General features: G+C 49.3%; 1 protein-coding gene across 4 annotated transcripts in view; it reads left to right on the forward strand.

The window, feature by feature from the left end:
- KIRREL3 (kirre like nephrin family adhesion molecule 3) overlaps positions 1–21,224 on the forward strand; it is a 235,047-nt gene that overhangs the window by 134,914 nt on the left and 78,909 nt on the right. The window contains exon 1 of one of the 4 annotated variants that reach the window (XM_052697089.1): positions 20,605–20,680. The exons of the other annotated variants lie outside the window; for them this stretch is intronic. Within the exon in view, the coding sequence (XP_052553049.1) occupies positions 20,632–20,680 (49 nt within the window). The 5' untranslated portion in view covers positions 20,605–20,631. Of the gene's footprint in view, positions 1–20,604; positions 20,681–21,224 lie in introns of those variants that run through there. 4 annotated transcript variants of the gene reach the window in all.

The raw sequence follows: 21,224 nt of genomic DNA on the forward strand, positions 1-21,224 counted from the left end.
TGGTAGGGCAAGTTGAAGATACCCCATCCCTGGAGGTGCTCAAGGCCATGGATGGGGCTTTGGGCAACCGGATCTGGTAGGGGGCACCCAGCCTACAGCAGGGGGTGGAACTGGATGGTCTTTGAAGTCCCTTCCAACCCAATTCTGTGGTTCTATGATTCTGTGGTTGTGAGATCCAGTACACCCTGGGGACGTCATCCCAGTTCTTCACCTCTGCATTTACCGGCACCACCTTCCATAAATTGAAGGATCTGGTTACATTTTCCACATCCCAACCAGACTAAAAGGAGAAAAACAAAATGGGAAAAGATAATTAGTGCATGCCAAGTGCTCGAGTTTCCTGCTGGGGCCATCGTGCAGCAGAGCTGGAACCCGCCAGGTGCTCGTGATGCTATGTGCAGACCCAAAGCGCACCGCAATCACAGAGAATAAACAGTAGCAATTACTTAATACTTCATGGTGATGGAGTATTGAAAATTAGCACTGGAGTTAAACGCTAATAAGTCGCATAACAATCCGTAAGCCTGCAGAATTTTATATAGTAGAATCAAGAGTAAATAAAATTACAATTTAAACAAAGGCAGATAATTTAATTATCTTGTAGGCACAGTACTAAAATTTGGAGTGATTGGCTAATCAATACGCCATTACAAAATGCAACAATGCAGCACGCCTGCGAGGTTATAGGAAATGGGTTGTTGGGGCTGACAGCGAGCTGTTGGATTGGGCGGCGGTGGCGGCCCCTGGGCAGGCTGCCATGGCAGCGCTTCTGCAGCAGCATCGTCAGCATTCAGATGGCATCTGTCATAGCCTCAGAGTCTGCTTTCCATCCCTGATGTCAAGTGCCATTTCTCAAGGCCAGCTGAACTCTACTCCAGGCCCTTTCGTGCCTAGAGATCTTATCCCCTCAACGGCGCACGCACCTCCCTCCTTCGTACACGAGACAAACAGATGTACATGGGAAAGCGCTGTGCCCTCTGAGGGATGCGGTCACATCATCCTGTTAGCTCTGTGGGTCCTCAGCTGGCCCATGGTTGGGTTTCATGCCAAATTTCTCCACCTGAGTATTCGGTCGCAGCACAGAGCTGGCGATGCTGGGAGCCAAGTGAGATCCTGCTGCATCCCAGCGTGAAATGCCCTCCTTTGGTTCCGCGCCGATGCCAATCTTCTAAGGGAAAGCAGATCTTCTTTCCAGCCCATTGTATTTCGCTAATTTAATTCCATTCTCTATGTCAAATCGCATTATATATTCGCACCGATGGAAGGTCTATTTTTTCCTTTATTAATATTAAGACATTTATTTGTCATTTTTTAGCAAAATTGAAAAGGAATCAAAACCTCATTTTCTGGAGAAGCGGCGTTCTTGGTGTGCGTGGCTGCAGCTGTCTCTCTATGCACCAGTTTGCTTTTTTTTCTGCAATTTTTTTTCTCCCATTCCCAAAAGCCATCTTATGCACCTAATCCCACACCCCAAGCAGAACTCCCCACTCCTGTAAAACTCTTTTGATTGCCAGCTCAATAATGGGAGGAGGCTGCAGATGTCTGGGAGCTGGGAGCATGCTGGTGTCGCCCCTTCATCTCCCTACCCGGTTGGCAGTGGAGGCGAGGGGATCTCTTACTGGAGATCCCTGCCTACCTGAGGCCTTCTAAAGGTAAGCAGCTCATTTTCTTCATTTCTGCACCTGTGGCTGCTGCATTTGGGTTTGTTCTCATTTGCTGTAGCCAAAGACTTTGCCACCCTGCTATTATCATCCCATTATAGCACTACATAGCCATAGTAAGGTTGGGTGAGCTGAGGCTGCCCCTGGCTAACAAAGCATGTGTCTGCACTGCAGTAACAGCAGCAAAGGGCTGATGCATCAGAGGTGGTTTTGCAGGGAGCAGTAGTGTTGCTGAAGAGAAAAAGCACCACAGAGACCTTTGCTCTGCTGCAAAAGTTGAGTTTGCTGGACTAGAGTCGGTTGGACTTGGGTTATTTTGGCTGCTAAACCTTCATGATCACCATGGCATGCTTTGCTCTCATGAGGATGAGGCTGATGGCACCCACCAGTGAGGTGCATCCAATCCCTGTGTCATTCCTTCCCTGCTGTTTTTTCTCCTGCAAAAAAAAATAATGCTTGTTGGAAGAAAGAGAAAACACAATTATTTCACTACTGTTTTGATATTGCTGTATCAACAGGACCTGATAGAAACCTACTGCTTTGATAAAGTCTTTGTGTTTCCTTCCTGCTTTATGGTGTCCTGTGATTATTAAGATAATAAAGGCAAGCCAAAGTTCTTTGATATCATGAAGAAAAAGAAACATTTGGGGTTTGGCTGAAGTGAGACACTGCTGCACTTGAAATGAATGCTGGGAAGTTGAGGTTTGCCTTGTGAGTTGCCAAAAAAGCTTTGCATTAAGTTTATCATCGCAATGTTTTGCTGTGAGAAAGCAGAGACAAAATCTTCCAGATCTCCCCAGTTTCCAGGGGAAAAGGATGAGATTTACCATCAGAGGTGTTTCAAGCCAGGTGTCAGCTATCTGGGGGCAGTGTCTGACTCTTCAGCATTCAGCAAATGAGGTTTCTGATTGGAAGGAGCTTGCCCATCTGTAAGAGAATGTCCTATATACGGGACTAATAATATTGGTATGAATAATTCATTTGTCTTTATTACATGGCAAGGTATGTGAGGCACATGCAGTTTCATCAAAGTAAAGCATATTCTGATAAAAAAAGACCCGTTTTATTGTGGGTTTTGGAGCGCTGTGTTAGACTCTCTCTGCAGATCAGCTCACGTCCAACGAATCAGTCTGCAACCTCTACTTCTGTTTGTCTCTACCCAATCTGTAGGGAGATTATTAATATCATGTAACATTCAGTTAATAGGTCAGATGTGAGACCTTATTACAGATCTAGGATAAATTGCCTCTCCAGTAGCATATAGCGTGACCTTCAAAGACTTCGGAGTTCAATATTCAACCTTCATACATTCAGCCTTAATTACTGTGTGCTTGGGCATTAGTGCTGCCATCAAAGGTCTGGGTGCTGTTGGCTGGGACCTCGCTTTGCATCGTTGTTTCCTGTGCTGCTGGATGGGGAGGGGTGCAGTGAGCTCTTTTCGGAGGCAGTTCAGACTGAGCTCTTGCTTTGCAGTCATTACTGCTCTCTCTTCCAGTTGGTTTTCCCCCAGGGCAGCTGTGGGGCTGTGGCAGTGCGGGGCTGGCTGCCCTGGGAACACAGCATTCTGGATTTTGGGGATGCACCGGAAGGGATTTGCACAGCATTCCCTGTGTTCAGTCATGTGTCCCTCCCTGTTCCAGCCATGGGAGCACAGCATTGGTGGCACCCCAATGGCTGTGTCCCACGGGCCCTTCCCTGGATGCACCTTTTTGGCGTTCCTGTATCCTGCTTGTTTTGCTGGGGAAAGTCGATGGCCTTCATTATGAGTCAGAGCAGGTGACATAATTCTCCCTCAGTGCTTTCAAATCTATGAACACATGAACTTAATATTAGCAACACAGATACAAATAGCATTTTAACGCGGTATTTATCACAGCGCTTTCTCAGAAGAAAATCTATCAAAGCTTTAAATCTAAAACTCTCCCATTCTTCTTGAGCAACAAGATCAATTCATTAATATTTGGAAAGCTTGGGGCGTTATTAATCATCAGTTATTATTTCATTTATGTACCTCTTAGTAAGGAAAAGGCAGACAAACCAAGGCCAGCCTCGCTAATGGTGTTTTTTTGACTTGGGGGGGTTGCAGGGAAGAAGGATGGCACCATTTGCATGGGGTGAAAGCCCATCCTTTGTGCTCACATTTTTGTGGCGGAGGTAATAAAGGATGCTGCGAGTCATCTGCAGGCTCAGAGAGGTAGAAGGTTAATTGTCTTAGCATTACGAATTCACTTCATATTCACGGTCACGGTGCGGCTCATAACGAATTTATCTGATATTCATGCAGACGTCGCAGCCCCTTCCTTCCATAGGATCCATGATGTGACACCTGCACTGCAGGGCAGTGCTATGGGGGGTGGTCTCAGCCTGACGTAAGGTGCGCAGAGCAGAGAAGTCATTAAACCCTGCTGCCAACCGCTCACCGGCGAGGTCAGCCCCTAAATGAGTTTAGCTCTTTCCCCGAGTCTATCTCAGAAGAGTACCCACGGCTCGAAAATAAGTTTGTAATTGACTGATCCAGACAGATGAGTTTGGGAAGAGGTGATTGATGTCAGCAATATATTCGAACACGTTCAACCTGCCCAGAAATACTAATTTTACAGGCTGGTTTGGTGCACAGACCCGCCGCTCGCACACGCACTGACAAGTGGGTTGGGTTCTGGTGTCCATGCCCCAGCCAAGCTCAGGTATCACCCCAGGCTTTTGATTTTCTGTGCCTTGGGAAGTGGTGTGGGGTTGGGAGTTGTGCACTATGCTGTGTTTGTTTGGCATGGAGCTACTGTAGGCTGTCGAGGTCTGGATGCCCCTGAGCTCTCTTGTGTGCTTATCTTGGAGCTCTGCTAATATCAAGAGGCATAATCCACCCCAAAATGTCAAGAATGTGTGAGTGCTGCCCTGAATCAGGCCAGGTGCAGACCCAGCAAGTTACATGTATGGTGGGAGGCAGCAGGGCCAGCAAGCTGACGGGATTTAGATAGAATTGTGGAAAATAACAGGGAGAACCTTTTGCTAAGCTTAAAGGGCAGAGAAGCAGAGCTGGGGGTTATCACCAAGCATGTTATCGGTACAGAACACAGATTGAGTGTGTTCACCATGGGATGTGGGTGGTGACAGCAGTCCCTGGGCTGGGGGGGAGTCCCTGCCTCGCTGTGTGCCCACAGCTGCTTCAGGCATCGGGCACTGCAGGGAAATCGGGGATGGGGTGACTGCAGTAGGGCCTCCCGAAGGCCTGGAGAGGAGAATGGCAATCATGAGGTGAGTAAATGGGAAATCCATGTGTTCACCACTCCCATACTTTCCATAACTGTGGCAATAACTCAGACAAATCGTGGTTTAGTTGCTTTACTGCAGGACCAGCATTAAGTGCTGGCGATTCTTCACCTTGAGGAGCGATGTAAAGGAGCTTTTTCCCTTTATATTTTCTGGATAATTAGATTAATGTTGCACTCTGGGTGAGTTTTAATGTAAGAAGGCTATGTTAGATCACTGTAATTTGTTCCTTTGCCAGCTAAAGTGCTCTGAGGCCGGGATGCGTGCGGGTGAGTTCAGGGCTACAGCCAATCTCCCTTGGATAAAGTGACAAAGGTCTCTGCAGCCATCACTGGAAGATGAGGAGTTGCCAAGAGCAACGCCTGCACAGCTCCCTCAGGAAGACAAAGTGAAATCTTTGAGTTAGGTGAGTTAGGGCCCGTGGTGCAGCAAGGTGCTGTGCCAACAGAACGCAGTGCCGTGTGAGCACTTACTTTGGCTTTGCTTTTAAGAACTGAAGCAGGATGTCATCGTGGTGTCCCCCATCTTCCTACTGCTTGGAAACCTCTTTTTTCCTCTGTGTCACCGTGATCTGCAGGCATGGCAGAGGGCAGGAGGTGGGCACAGGGATGGCTCTCCCACCCCTTTCCCGTCTGATGCAGAACCACCTTTGCCACATCTTCATCTTGTGCCTCCTTTGTTCTTTCACTTTCCCTTCTTTGCCCCTTGTTTTCCTCACCAGATGTGAGAAAGCAACAGAAATACCATTTCAAGGTATCCACCAAGAGGGGATTTTTTTTTTTATCATCCTTCTCTCCTCCTTGAAATGAAGTTTCTTGCACTGCTCATTAGATGATAAGTGAATATAGAAAACCTTTGAGCGAAGGTAATTCCTGGTGTGCAGAAGAGGGCCGTGGTGCTGGCTGCACATTTATGAATGCAAACGAGTCCAGGCGTCCTATGGGGATGCTTTGTCAGTCCTTTTATCTCCAAAACCAAAGTTCAAACCGACTTCCTGAGTCAAGAACCATAAAATTATTCCACTGAAAGAATTCTCAAATGCCATCTGTGGAGGGGGAGACCTTCATTTATCAGCCTCTGAACTGGTCCGTGCATGCGCGAGGGAAATGAAAGAGCCCCTCATTATCAGGGTCCTATTCAGCTACATGCTGCTCTCCTATAATTGATGGAATATATTATACTCCAGCAGGGAAAGTCCCGGTGACTCAAATGGAAATCCATGATAATAATAACCCGGTGTACTTCTGTAGCCCATTTCATCTCCAGATCTCAAAGCACTTTTGAGACAATTAAGCAAGGCCCACAGAAATCCCTGTGAGATTGGGAAGTCTTTAGCACGGAGTTTGCCTTTATTGCAGACTGAGCATGAGTTGTGTATGGAGAGCTGTCCTCTCCTCTGAGCACAGCACCCCAAGTGCCTGCGACATGGGAATGTGTGGAAGTGCCATTGATGGGGATGTTTGTGTGCATAGGCTAAAATTCAAGAAATATTGCTTGGAAGGTGCCAACGCATCCATGGATGTGGGCTAAGGATCCTCAGGTTCTGCACACGCTTGTCCTTTGGGGAGCACTGGCAGGATCTACTATCAAAAAGCTGCAGAAATGCGAGCTGGGGCTTTTGTGTGTGATCTTGGAGAGGCTCAACCCAGTGTGTGCACTGAGTTTCCTTCGGGGTAAGGGTAACCCCAAAGGTTGAGCATCCCATGAACGAGATAGTGCCATGTGCAGGGTGCATGCTTTGTTTGGAATGTCAAAGTGTGAGTGTATAAAGCAGAGGGATGGCACTGGAGAAAGAGGAGCACAGCTGATGTCATTGCCAGTGCATCTGTCCTGGTTACTTCCCACCAAGGAGAAGCAACACCTCTGCATTGCCAATGCCATCCTTGCTGTGAGTCACTTCTGCCAAATACTGGGAATGTTATGGAGATTAATTGCAGCTGTAATTAACAGGCTGGTTTGCAGGCAGTGTGCTGCATCTTTTGTGTATTTTCAAAGTAGTTTAAATTCATCAGTTGTTTAGCCGCTCTCCCCACAGCTTTGCATTGCTGCCATCCCAGTAGGATTCAGCTGTGTGCTGTGTCCTGTCGGTGTCACTGAGGTGATCAAACCCAGCTCCTGAAAATGCACCTGGAGTGGATGGAAACTTTCTTTCCAGCCCCTTTAATGAGGGAGAGCTGGAAGATGCTCCCCTTCCATCCAGCCGGTCGCTTGCACCATCTCCCAATACAACCTAAAGGTGGAGGACCCTATTTAATTAAGTAATGAGAATCGAATATGATTGCTACAAGCAGCAGCTAATTAAAAGGAGGGAAACTGCAAATGAGAAGTGCCATGAATTCAGTAAAAATCAATCAAATTAGAGCGTCTCATCATCCCTTCAAATGGGCCTGATCTGCTCACTTGTTAACCCCTTGAATGCCAAGATTGTGCTCAGTGTTGGGGAGGGGGGCAGATGCCATCACCAGCAGTGACATTTGGCTCTCAGAATGTGTGTGGTTGTCCCCCTGCTCTGCTTCCCATGGCCAAGCCCATGCTTCCTATTCCTCCTCCTTTGAATCCCAACCGAAGAGGTGGGCAGCAGCACTCAGCAGAAGAGGAGGAAGAAAAATCCCCCTTAATCAAAGAGAATATTAAAGCTGAGCTTTTTGTACAGCACAGGCCTCAAACTGAGAAATCCCCTCCGTTGGCAGGGGGGAGAACGAGGGAGAAGGAAGGAGATAAAAAGGCATCAGAGTTTTAATTAGAGAGCCGCATCCCATCTTCATTTGTGCCTGCTTTCTGGATGCCTTCATTAGGCTTCACCCTTTAAATGCTCGTTATCAAAGATTTACAAAACCCACCAATTTGGTGCCTGCATTCACTTGAAGAGTTTGGATTCTGGCGCAGCTGGTTGGGATGGTGCATGGGGGCTGCAGTTCCCATCCTGTAGCTAGGAGAGCTCCCACCAGAGCTTGAGGATTGCTGAGTTCTGGCTGAGCTCCTGAGCACCTTGCAGGGAAGGCCATGCTCTGTGCTGCTGGCACTGCAAGGAGCTCAATGCGTTCTCCCTGCGTGCTGCCATAAGGAAGGCCAAGTGGTGCCGGGGTGCCCAGCCCCACTTTGGAGGATCACCACAGGGCCTTTCTCAGCCACTGATCCATGCCTTAGTTTCAATTAAAGTGCTAATGATCCTTTCCAAATTGGGCTGCATAGAAACGTGCTGTTTTCACCCCTAGGAAACCAGATGTATTTTAGGATCCGGAATAAAAAGACAGCCTATAAAGCAGGCAAAAATGCCTCATTTCCCACATTTCTCCCAATTTTGGCTGTGTTTCATAGGGTTTTGTGCTGCGTGTTACAGGGCTGGCAGTTGTGCAGCCTCCAGCAGCGATAAATGTTTAATCCTGAGAAGAGCTGAGGGGCTGGGGCACCTGGGCTGTGTGCTCCTGCTTGCCAAGCTGTCGTGCCTAATAATTAGCAGAGCGGCAGGAGTCAGGGACGCAAGTTGAGATCCTGAATATGTCAAATCCAGTGCTGAGGACAGCAAGCTCCAATGGGATGCGTGACCTTGGGCCATGCTGCTGCTTCTGTCCCGAGAAGCTTTCTCCATCCATTGTGCATCACTGCTGTGGGATAAGAGTGGGATGGCAAAGCTTGTATTCCTCTCCCCACTCAGCCCTGATGCTGGAAGCCCCCACCACCTCTCCATCCTGCAGTGAGGCTCTCTGTCCTTTTCCCCATACATAGAATCCTCGCTGCAGCCCCGGTCTGTGTGCGGGATCCCAGTGACAGCTGCTGGCAGTGCGACACCGCAGCCAGCCGTTGGACCTGACAAGATGCGTTAATTAGGATGTGATGCACTGCAGGGTGACACGGCTCAGCACAGCCAAATCGGCAGCGTCAGTCACTGCAGAGAGAGGGGGGCACTCCTGTGGTGTTTAATGATGGCAGCATTCACTGGTGGGACTGTGCTGGTTGTCCCCAGGCTGGTGCAGGGTACATTCGCTACCCATGGGCTGAGTCAAGAACCAACTCTGGATTTTTGCCTTCCAACAGAAGGGCGAAGCCAGGACATCAGCCTATGGGGGTGACTGTGCTGTCACCTGCATTCGATGTCTCTTTTAGGTCAAGCATCCCTGGATGTGGGAGGTTTGGCTTATAGCAAAGCCAGTGAGCGCTTTGGCTGCGCCGCTGTCAGCTCCCATGGGCTGAGCTGGCTGTGCCCATGTCCCTGCTCATCACAGGGGGGTTGGTCCCTTTAGTGGTCCCTTCCAACTCAGACGGTTCTGTGATTGTAAGGAAATGGGGCAAAGAGTTGGAACTGAGCTGTGAGGACAGCTTGCTGCTCCCTGCAACGTGGTTTAGGGCAGGATGCATCATTTCTTCTCTAAAAGAGCAGTGCTGCATTGCACAGCTGCATGGGGAGGCTGGGGGGTCCCCGTCCCTGGGGCTGTTCCAGAGCTGTGGGGATGTGGCACTGGGGGGCATGGGCAGTGGCACAAAGGGGTGGGATTGGGGATCTGAGAGTCCAATCTGAACGATTCTGTGATTTCTCATAACCTTTTGGGGATTAATGGGACCAACAGAGCTTTTAGAGTGACTTAAGTAAATCTTCACTAGTTTATTTATGAGTACGATTGCTGCTTCTTTGTCTGTTTTAAAACCAAAAGCATCCTCCCATTTGGTGTAACTGCACTGAAGTAAAGCAGGGAGGAATGTGGCTCTCCTTTGGTGCAGATAAAAAACCCAGCGGCTGCTCCTGTCGCAGAATCTGTCTCTGCAGCTCTAAGAGTCGATGGAAGTGATTTCCCAGTTCGCCCTGGACTGCACACAGGGGCGCCGTTGGGCAGGTGGATGGTGAAGCTGACGCACTGATGTTGTACTATAATAGCATTGCTCTTCCAGGAGTTCTGACAGTAGCTCAAGTGGAAATAACATCTCCAGTTTTACAGGAACATAGAAATATATACCCAAGTCTGCTTCCATCCAGGGGCACGGTCACCTCCCCCAGCTCCATGTATACATTGCGTTTTTGTGCTCCGTGGGAGCTTCTCCTGAGCAAATGATGTGCATCCCTTTTCTGTACAACACGTATGGGCTTCAGCAAAAAGCAAAAGAAAGGCTGGTAGTGGTGTGGGCAATGAGTGAGGCTTCTCCAGGAGAAAACCTCTCCAAAGTGCAGCACTTGGCCTGCCTTCACGGCTCATGCGCTGGTTCTGCAGAGCCACAAGTCACCCTGCATGGTGCACTGGAAGTCATCCATTGGTAACATCCATCTCTATAAGGAAGCAGCCCCCAGAGCAGACAGCCAGCATGCCCTTGGCTCAGAAGCTTTGCAGAGCTAAGGACCCGCTGGGAAGGGACTGCCTGCAGCACATGGGGATGCTTGAGCCTGCTGGACCTCCCTGCTCACAGCTCCCACTGCACAGCTTTGTGCCCATCGCCAGTGAAAACCATACCATGGCATGAACGTGGCAAAAGAACTCCTCTCTCCCCTCTCTCTGTTCACCTTCTGCCTGTGGTCTCCACGTTCCACAGCTGTCCCCATTCCCTGCCATTCCCCCAGCGCTCGCAGACCAGATCAGATCAGATCAGGTGGAGCTGGGGGAGGGCTGGGCTTCCTGCCTTCCTCACCAAAGGAGTGGGAAATAAAAACTAACAGACCTTTGTGATTTGGGCTAGGGAATAAATTGTGGCGGGGGGAAGAGGAAAAGTATTTCTCAATGTAATGAAAACACAAATGGACAAGATAATTATCTTCATAAGGGCTTGGATCCATGACAATACATCTCATTTTATAAAGCCCATTAGAGTTGGAATTTTATGCAAAACGCTAAAAGAAATCTAAAAATGTAAGGCAATAGAATCAAAGCAATGGGGTTTATTAAGGGGGGGAGTGTTATATTGGAAGCAATAAACCCTGTAAGAACCAGGAAAACAATGTTCTGGTAACACCATCATAAATTACTGCGGTTTAATCACTTGGTAAATAACTAAGATATTTCTGCAGGTTTTATCATGCTGCTAAAAAGGAAGATCCCAGAGCCCCGTGCATTAGGGATTCAGCTGGGATGATTTCCGTGGAGGCAGAATCGCAGGAGAGTGTCATTTTAGCAATTTACTTTTTTAAATAATAGTATATTATTTGCTGCAAGAATCCACTTTCTCAACCTCTCCCATGCTTTTAAGATATCATTTACCATTAGTTGTCTTTTTTCCCTTTCCCCACTCAGCGTACTCTTGAGTCTTTGAACACACAAAATTATATTATTCCAAGCAATCTTCCCCACCACAGCAAAAAGCAAACACTTACAGAAACTCCTGGAGGGTCTCAGTTCTAATAATGATCTTCCGTGTGCTTGGACCCTAATTGCAAGTTATTATATGGGTGGATGAGAAAATATGAGCGTATTTTGCATGACTTTCTCTTTACCTATTAAGTAGCTGGCATCAAAGGGATGGCTGCTCTCCCCCCAAGTTACGGTGCATTCTATTAAAACGAAGTGCCTTCGTTTAATATGCTTTCCTTTCTTCTGAACTGCTCCAGTGCAGCTGAATGAAACCTGGGACTGGGCTTAATTTCTGAATTAAGTGTGAGAATTGAGGTTAAGTGCAGGAGGAGGTGCTCCTGTCAGGGGTGTCCCATCACTCACTCCACAGGGGACAGCCGCCCCCTATCCCACACCTGGCTGTGTGCCACACTATGGGGCGATGCTTTGGGGTGTCTCATTGCCTGCTCCGCAGCTCTGACCCTTTGTGGAGCTGCCCTTCATGCTCAAGTCCCTTCAGTTCCCTGCTCTGTTTCCTCAGCTCACAGTTCTGCATCCTTTGCAAGCAAAGCTGTGATCAAAGACCCCTGCTGCATTTTCTAAGCAACTCAGTAACGCAGTCAGATAATGCTGGGGCATCGCAGTGAGGAACTGAGAGCTGTGCTCATCCGAAGAACCAGCCTCACTGCACACCCCTGCCCCATGCATGGCTGGGACCCCATGTGTTGGGAATGCTCAGTAGCTCCAGCACGATGAGCAGAAGCTCAGCAGGACAGCTCACAGGGATTAACAACCAAGCAGGGTGCTTGCTAGGTGTAAACGGGGCTGCTTTCTGCTGCAGACATCTCTTCTCATTTACCATCAGCGCAGACTGGAGGCACTCTGGGTCTTGTGGCTTTGGCATCCTGCTGGGGAATCAGTTCCTCAGTGCTGGTACCGTGGGTGAGAGCAGGCTCAGCAGCAGCCTTAGGGCAGGGATGCACTGTGCTCTCCATCCCCTCTATCTCTATGCTCCTCCCGCCCCAAAATGATACACAGTGACCATAGGGCATCACCCGCCCGTCCCAGTAGCTCAGGTGGATCTGAGCTTCTCCTGCAGTCACTACAAAGTAGGGCCCCGTAAAGCTCTCAAAGCTTAGAAGGGAAATAAACAGCCAGCCCTAAACTTTACTATATTTTTTTTAAGTGCCCATGATTTTTTATTTATTTGTTCTACCCAGTCCCATGAGGTGGGGCCATAAATCCTATTTTATTGGGTTGGAAAATCCATCTCTCCCTTTTCTGCTCAGAGCCAGAGAGCAGTGGGTGCGTGGGGCTCATGTGGGGCAAACTGTGTCCCCCCGCATCGCTCAGTGCTGCTCAGCACCCTGGGCTCAGCACCCACTGCTCCTTTGTACCCAGTGCTTCATTTCCAGCAGGTCACGCTCTGATTCCCACATGCATCTGATTCTGCAAAGAGAAAGGGCTCTCCACCATAAATCAAAAGCCAGAAGCCATTCATAAAAGTGAAATTAAGAGTCCCAAGCACAGGGCTTAAAGAAGGAAAAAAGCAAAGCCACTGGGCTCGGTCCCTGGCTGGCAGGGAGGGAAATAAATGAATAAGGGCTGGAATTGAAATTCCAGGGAAGTCATCCAAAACAAATAAGCCATATTTCCCTGCAAAAGACCATCGTATTATTTTTATTTTTCCACTCACAGTGCGATCGGACTGCTTTACATTTTAATAAATGCATGGTTTTGAAAGGGAAAATGGTATTGCTTTGATATGGTGAAGATTATTTGATCAAATAACGTATTAGAAGTTTTGAGGGCTGCATTCTGGAGGGAGAATGTTTGTTTCTGTGCAGTATTCGTCTATCTAATAGGCAGTGATCGCAAACAAATAATTATATGCTGGAACAAATGGGGGAAAATTAAGGTTATCTGGCACTGAACAGCAGAAAAAATGCGAGCTAACAATAAGGGAATAATGTATAGCTGAGTGCTGCGGGGATCATTGCCTATCAATTGGCTGATTGCAGGTTGAAGCCTGGAGGCAGCGACTGCATGGGGTGGGGGTCTCCATGCTCTGAAATCAGCACAGAGGAGCCCTGGGGTGGCACCACAGAGCACTGCTGTCCCCAGCGTGTCACCTTCTGCTCCGGAGCAATGCAGAGGGGAAGGCTCACCTGCTCCGAGTGCAGCTCCGCCTTTATGCTCAGCCTCCCTTTAAGCTCCCAGTGCAGCTTTGCTTCCATCTCCTTCTGTCTTCGCCTCTTTCCTGCTCTCTGCCTAATGACTTAGCTCTCGCTCAGAGGATACTGTACATTAATATTATCATTATCATTCTTCTTTCCGCCGCTTCAGATCTTGTGAGGAATGTAATTGCTAAAGCAGATTTCAAGTAACGTCGTGATAACCGAGCAAGTTGCAGGGGAGTTTCAGCTGTTGCTTTGCTCTGTGGTTTCAATTTCCCTTCGGTGCTTTTCTCCAAAGGGCCCTGTGGTGCTCTGAAGGCAGAGCCCACCTTCCATCCCACCTTCCCCAGTGCATTATTAATGCTGTTGTTCTGACACACCGCTGTGGTGTCTGGCAGTCCCAATTAGGGGCTGCAGTCCCGTGGCTGCTTCCCTCTCCATCAGTTTCAGGCCCCGCATTCCAGCTCGTTCTGTTCCCACGTTTTCTCTCTTGCTTTAGTCCACGTGTTCCCAGGCAGAACATTTTCTTCTGCTCTTTCCCCAGAGGACCATGGAATGAGGTTCCTGTGCAGATAATAATGTGCCCTGAGATGTTTATTCCTCTCCATCGCGATGGAGTTAATAGTCTCCATGGATTTAATACCTGCCTTGAAATTAATCTTCATTTTGTGCCAGGCTGAGGGAACGAGGGATGCAGCTCCTATCCTCAGTGCAATTCCTGCGGGTTTGGGGTTAATGGGACGTCAGTGAGCAGCACACCTGGTGCAGGACTGTGTGCGATGCAGCAGCTCCACTACTGCTCACCCTGCCCATGTGCTCCTGTGGTGGGCAGCACTCCGCAGGGACACTGGTAATCACACCAATGTATGTCACTGAACGGGGTTAATGTGGAAACATGTGGGAGAAAAGGATGCTCTCCTGCCCCTCCCTGGGTCTGCCTCCTGTTAAGGGGCTGCACAGCTAAGTTCCCCAATGCCAGTGGGGCTGTGCTGTTGGAGGACTGAGTGCTGCCTGCTGAAAACCCCTCCTGAAGAGCTTGGTGCTGTGGCAGTCCCCATTGCACTTACTGAGAGGTGCTGGCTGCTGTCATGAAGAAAGGTGGGCATTAAAGGCCAGCCCAGGGTCTCCTGGAGATGGTGTGTGTTGGAGCAGTGTGTCCTCCAGCTTGGCTGGGACACCTGAAATACATCCAGCAGCCCCCGACTCTGCTGTGCCTGTGGTCCCTCAGCCGTCTCTGTTTGGACAGGGCTCCTTTCTTCCTCTTTAATTCAGTTCCAGGGACTCAGGTTTTGAGAGCTGGGGGCAGAGAGGTGTTCCTTATTCACATCACGTGCACCTGAGAATTGTATTGCCTGCTGGCTTCCAGAATGAGTACATTAAATACAATGCATTAAACCTCCAAACTGTGGAAATACCCAGGGAGGGCCTCCGGATGAAGACGTAATTCAGTGAAGTCCCAGTTTTAGAGACTGGTGATGCTGGTTAGTGGCCAAGCAGGAGGTGAGGCAGCTGGGGACCAGTCAGCAAGGAGATGCTACAGAGAGGAGGGGTTGGCATGGATTAAAATATGATCAAGCCAGGTTCATTCCTCTACTTTTTGCCTCCTGTTCTGCTTGAGCACTGTGTCAGGTTCGTCAGTTCCTTATTTGCTCCTCATGCAAAGTGGAGCTGGTGCTTGCTCTGCACACCAGTGGGGTTTCTCCAACTGAGGGATGCACAGGAAGACCTCCTTTGGTCCTGTTTGTTGCCTATAAAACTGATTAATTAAATGTGACAGTGGGGAGCACTGCAGGTGAGGAAACAGAGGCAGAGCAGGGATGGCGACTCCTCATCAAAGCCAGGAGCCCAACAGCAGAGCACAGAGCAAAGTGTTCTCCTCTGGAAATCAAGGTGGTCTCTGTTGGCTTCATACCCACCACTCATCTGACCCAGTTATCTCAGCATTATTGACTCTGTTCCTTTTAGTGACATGCCTGTATCTCCCAGAAACACGTATTTTTTCATTAAAGACAGCAAAAAGTCCAGATTTTCTCCAGGTTGCTCCGCTCTTGGATTTACTCTCACAAAAAAGCCATGTTTCATGGCTTAATATTAACTATTAGGGGGGGATGTAGGTGTGTTTAGGCACAAATTTTCCTGCTGTCTCTCCCAGGAGGGTCAGCACAGATGCCCTCCTGCAGCATCGCCTCCCCACCCCGCTGATCTGGCCTCAGAGATGCCCCAGGAATGCCCACGGGGTGCCCTGGGCAGCACAGGTGGCTCCGGCTGGGTGCACCTGGCTGCAGGGCAGTGCAGCCCCATGCATTGTGCTGCCAGGAGCTTGGCAGGCGGAGACGAGAGGCAGCAGATGCGGGCTGTCAGACTGAGCAGATGCCTCATTAGCCACAGCACCGTGCTGCAGCAGCCCTGCTCCTGCCCAGCTGTGCCGAGGGGCGGCCGGCAGCAGCCTGCCTTGGAGAAATGAAGTTGTTTTCTGCTTCTCCTCTTCACTTTCCCCTCTTTTCCCTGTGCTGTGCAACAGCTCACTGTGTTCTTCCTCGTCCTCATCACATTGCCATTGCAACCATCCTGGTTTAGCCCCTGAGCATTGCTGTATGGAGAAAAGGACTGGGAGCCAAATGATGACTGGGTCCAGATGAGCTGGGAAAGCATGTCTTGGTACAGGACATCTCTCCCCCCCTAATACAGAGTGTGCTGAGGCTAGCTACGTTCCCACGCAGCTCTCCATGCCTCATCAACTTTGTACTGCCTGCCTCCTCTATAACCTTATCAATCCTTATCAACCACTGGTGAGACACAAAGACCTCTCACTTCTCCATCCTGTCTCCATCACCTTTCCAGCATCTCCATGAGCTTTGCTGGAGATCCCCCCAAAACACTTCTCCTATTTCGGCCTTTCCTAGGGTTTGCTTACGTTGGACAAAAAGACATCATCACTCTGGATTTGCCTTGTGTGAGCTATCACTGGATTAGTGAGCTGGAAATCCCTCAGAGTTTTGTCTCTGCAGCCGGTCCCTCGGGAGCACTGCTGTAGTAAGTGATTTTTCTGTTCTAGCCCAAGGAATTGGATCCGCATCCGGTAGCCAAATTGAATTCATTCGGGCAAGGTTAAGAGCCATTTGATATAGTTTTAGATTAGGTGAAGGCAGCCATATGTATTTCATATTCTGCACTAACTGCTGCACAGTGAGTAGGGATGGGCTGGCACGGTGCTCATTGACTGCTCCCCGCTGATCCCGCGCTTACAAATGGATGTTACTCAATGAGGGAATGGGCCCTAAATCTCTCCCTGCTGAAAGGCAGCGGAAATAACATGGAGCAATGGGTGAAGGAGTTGGCTGGGTTCCAAATGGAGGGCTGGGGTGGCTGTGAGGGCAGTTATAGGGTCCGCTGGGAGTCAGACTGCATGGGACCCTATGGAAAAGCTTGGGGCCCAGAGAAGTTGTGAATGCCTCATTCACAGAGGTTTTCAAGGCCGTGTTGGATGGGGCTCTGGGTAACCTGATCTAATAGCTGATATAGAGGTTGGCAAGCCTGCCCACAGGGCAGCCCAAGACCTTCTGTGATCCAGTGATTGCATGGAGTCACCAACGTGGTACATGACGGTGCTGTTACTGCTGTAATAAGGGAATGGTTGGGATCCTTTGGCGCCATACCCACCTTCAGGCTTGCAGAGAGCCAAAGCAATGTAGGTTTGTGTGTGCCAGTGCTGGGAAGGCTGATCTGTGTCAGCAGAGAGCGCAGACATGGGTTTGAATAGAAGAACAAATGGGTTTCTCTGTTTTCTTAAGGTGAGCCCATCCATAATCCCAGTGATGTGCGGTCACCATATGCTCCCTGCTGGAAAGAGCTCCAAAGCTGAATGCCTTGTGGCTGGAGCCCTTCTTCTATGTACTTGGCCCAGTGCAGGAAAAAGGAAAGAAAAACAGCCCTGTGAAACCTATCTTGGGCAGAGAGCTGCTGCGGTGGGAGCCCCACACGAGGGATGGGGCTGAGCATCTCAGTGGGTGCTTCCAGCCATGGAAAAATGGGAGAAATCTCTCAATCTCTCCCATCGGTGCAGGAGAGCATATTTACAGCAGTGCCATGTGCATAGGCTTTATCACAAGCCAAGCTGAGCCTGCCTGATGAAAAAGGGCTTTGAAAAAGAATAAAAGAAAGAATAAAAAAAATAAAGTTTTATTTAGGATAACAAAAACTCCTCTTTGAAGGATCCTGAGGAAAAAAATGACACTCAGGGCCCGTAACATTCTGTACTTCTCCACAAATCTTGCCCATACTCAGAAGCATCGGTCCCTGATGTGCATGGCCATGCTGAGGGCCCCAGCTCCCAGGGCTGTGACCTGAAGGGAATGGCTCAGCATTCTCTGCTATTCTCTGTTGGGTCTTGGTGGAGGAAATCTGGAAAACATAACCTTTCGTTCTGCAGAGCCACGGAGCGAATAGAAAGGACACGCAGGCAGTTTGCTATTTATTTCTATTTCTAAAGAATCTCAGAGATCTTTTTTTTTTTCAAAGTACACCTGAGCCTCTCCTTCTTTTTTGGGAGCTGCAGTGTGTAAATAATGACTGGATTTGGGCCGTTGTTTGCATCCCCTGAGATGCACACAGTAGGTGGGAGGAGAAGAGCCATAGAAAGAAAACTGAGCCATCGGGTGGAGGATGAGATGGGTGTGGAGTGAGGGGTGGGTGGGAAGTGAAGGTGCTTGAACCCAACCATCTTTCCACACTGAAAGAGCTCTTCAGTGCCTGCCGTGATGTTGGAGTGCTGTTGGCTTTGTGACAGTGGCCACAGCGCCAGGGCTGCTGCTGGGGTCAAATCCCCCTCCACATCTGCTGCTTCTGTGTGGAAACTCAGTTGCTCTCTGTCAGTGCAGCACAACCTTCATCCTTCACCCATCTTCATCATTCAAATGCCACCGGATGATTTGTTTTGGTTTTCCATGTTTGCTATATGAGCAGCATCACCTCCAGGCTCTTCTGGGCCTCCCCTTCCCCTTGTTAATTCCATGATGCTTCCATCCAGAAGCTCTCACATCTCATTTTCTTGGCCAATAACCCAATAATTTTCCCATCTGTTTACCCTTGTGTTAAGATGGCACCTGGGTCTGGTAGGGAAAATGGAGAGTGGATGAAGAAAGGGAGAATCACAGAATTGTAGAATCATCAAGGTTGGAAAAGACCACTAAAATCAAACCCAACCATCAACACACTGAGTGGTGGAAGGAGAACGAATGGAAAGAAAGCAATCTCCCTGCTCAGAATCCCTAAAAAATTTCTTTGTCATTGCTTGGTTTGTTATTGCTTTTTTTAGTAAAACAGTTCAAAACTACAATTTTTTATTTGAGTTACAAATGAGTGCAATCCAGGTAGGAGCATTTTTGCTTGAGGGGTTTTCCAACATGAAAAGAAAGAAGAGGTAGCAGGGAAGGAAGCGTTCAAGAAACAAAGCTCAGCAGCACGGCACCACGACTCCCATTGAACAGGGAATTCAGCATCACTGCTGCTCAGTTGTTGCTTGGAGAAGAGCAGCCACTGTGAACAGTTAAGACAAATGCATTTGTATGTTTGATGGAAATCTCACTGGTACTGAAATACGATGGCGTGGTGCAAGGCTGGGGGAGAGCTGCATGTTTGTCTCTTCTGAAAGCAAGCAGCACACATTGGGATTTACATGGGGACGTGTTGGGCACAGCCATGGGTCATTAATTTAGGAGCACTGATGGCTGTGTATCCAGCAGTGTGAATGCAGGGAGAGCATTCCTGCAGCATAAATCTGAGGTGGAGCATTGCATTCATCACTGTGTTACCCTGAAGTGGTCCTCAGACCCAAAACCCATTTTTGCTCCCCCCGAAACTCATGCCTTTTGTTTTTCTCAGCTCCCAGTTTTGCTTTGGAGGCCAAAGCTTTGGTGCTGGCTCCACACTTCTTCCCAGCAGCATCAGAGCTGACTGTGTCATCTCCAACATTTCAAGGAGCCTGCAGGGGCTTAATTAAACCTGAAACTTAGGCACTGCTATTCAGATGAGACTGGCAGCCCTCTGCTGACGTGGGCTCAGCTGTGTCACTCTGCTCATGCCACAGAAATGTGCCACAATGTGGGAATTTCCAGCCCTGGGCTGGCATGGGCTGAGCCCTGCTCTGAAATGCTGGGCTGCAAGGTGACAGCATGGAGCAATCGGCCAGGGAGGCTTCATTGGTAACAGGGGGCATGGCTGGCACTTGTCTGGCAGAGGTGACACCGGCCTCACTCCGCTCTGCAGGACTTCAGGGAGAGGAAAATCTGCATTTCCCAATCACGGGGCTTTGGTCAAGGGTTGCTGGTGATCAGCTGCTGAAATGCATTTATTCCTGTGTTTGTGGAGTGCTGATATGGGTGTAGAGTACATAGAAACGGCAGTAGGAATTGCCCAGTGTCACATATGTGCACAGCAGGAGGAGTCTGTGGGTAATGATCCCTACTTTCCAGTCCTGCAGCTGCTGCACAGTGCTGAGGCACCCATGGGTGACCCTGGGAGCTGCTGGCACCAGCAGCTCTATTTGTTGCTCGAATGGCAGAAGCCGGATGGACCATGCACCGTGTTTTGGTGGTGGCCATACAACACCCAGAGAAGGAAGGTTAGCAGTCATCTGCCTCAGTGGTGCCATGGGGGCGATGTACACAGATGCACACACATGCCCACCCCTCACCCCTGCAGCCTGCTGTTCCTGCAGCTCTCTCCAAGGAGATCCCAGCTGCTCTCAGCACTCCATCTGCAGCCTTCCAACAGTTGCCGAAGAAAGGGGAAAAACATAAAAAATTGCATTTGGGTTTGGGGAAAAATAGCAAAAAAGCAAAAAATTCTGCTCTTCTGGCAACCCATAAATCTCAATTTATCTGTCCCTTTGTCTTTATTGAAGCAGGAAGGGAAGCGGAACCTCCTTGGAAACAAACGTGTCTCTGCTGTGCACGGTCACAGATTTGGGGAAATCTCTGTGGGTTTGTGGGCACTGTGCCCAGAGCAGCCCTGCAGCAGCTGCTGGGTGCACATAGCGCTGAAGGACATGGAAAGGGCACACGGATGCACTGCCCCAGGGCAGGTGGTGCTGCATCAGGAATTAACAGAAGTGTGGAAGGTTCTGGTAGGATCCTGTTGCAAGGGCTGGAAGGTTCTAGTAAGGCCCAGGTGTGAGGAAAGCTCATTAGGTCCAGGTGCTGGCACTCAGCTAATGAGGCTCCAGGCAGCTTCCTACTGCTGAAAAGCCCAGGAGTGGGGCAGTGCTGCTGTGCTGTGGGGATGAGAGTGGAGCTCCAGGTCTGTGTGATGGAGGTGCAGTGGAGAGCAGGTACTGTGTGATTTCCTCTTTATAGAGGCTTTTGATAGATTGGTTTATTTCAGCATACCTTCACAGTGGAGTTTGCTTGTAAGCAACCAGAGTGGAGCTTGATTCCTCTTCACCTGGCGCTCCTCTTGTTGCTTGAAGAGCAGCTCTGATTTTCCTGAGTTGGTGGAGAGCTTTGCTGAGGAGTCTGCATTTTGCAGTGCTGTGTTTGATGCACTATACAACGGGCATCTGGGGTCTTGCTGGGTTCTGCTGGAGCTGCTTTGGTTGGTGCTGGGTTGGGGTGTTTCAGGCTGTGTGGTTACTGTGATTCAGCTCCACAGGAGCAGGTCTGAGTGCTGCAGGATGTGTGTTGGGAGCTGGGGGGTAGCAGGCTGATGGATGGGGACTACGTAGCTCCCCTGGTATCTCCCATGTGCAGGTGGATGATCGATGGGGTGAGTAGGAGCTGACACCCCTTGTTGCTTCCCTTTCTTCCTTCCTACAGCACGTATGGCCCTGCCTTTGATTTTCTAGGCTAGGACATTTGCAACTTGTGAGCTGTCGT

The sequence above is a fragment of the Tympanuchus pallidicinctus genome, unplaced genomic scaffold (genome assembly GCF_026119805.1).
Source record: "Tympanuchus pallidicinctus isolate F22 unplaced genomic scaffold, pur_lepc_1.0 scaffold30, whole genome shotgun sequence".
NCBI lineage: Eukaryota > Metazoa > Chordata > Aves > Galliformes > Phasianidae > Tympanuchus > Tympanuchus pallidicinctus.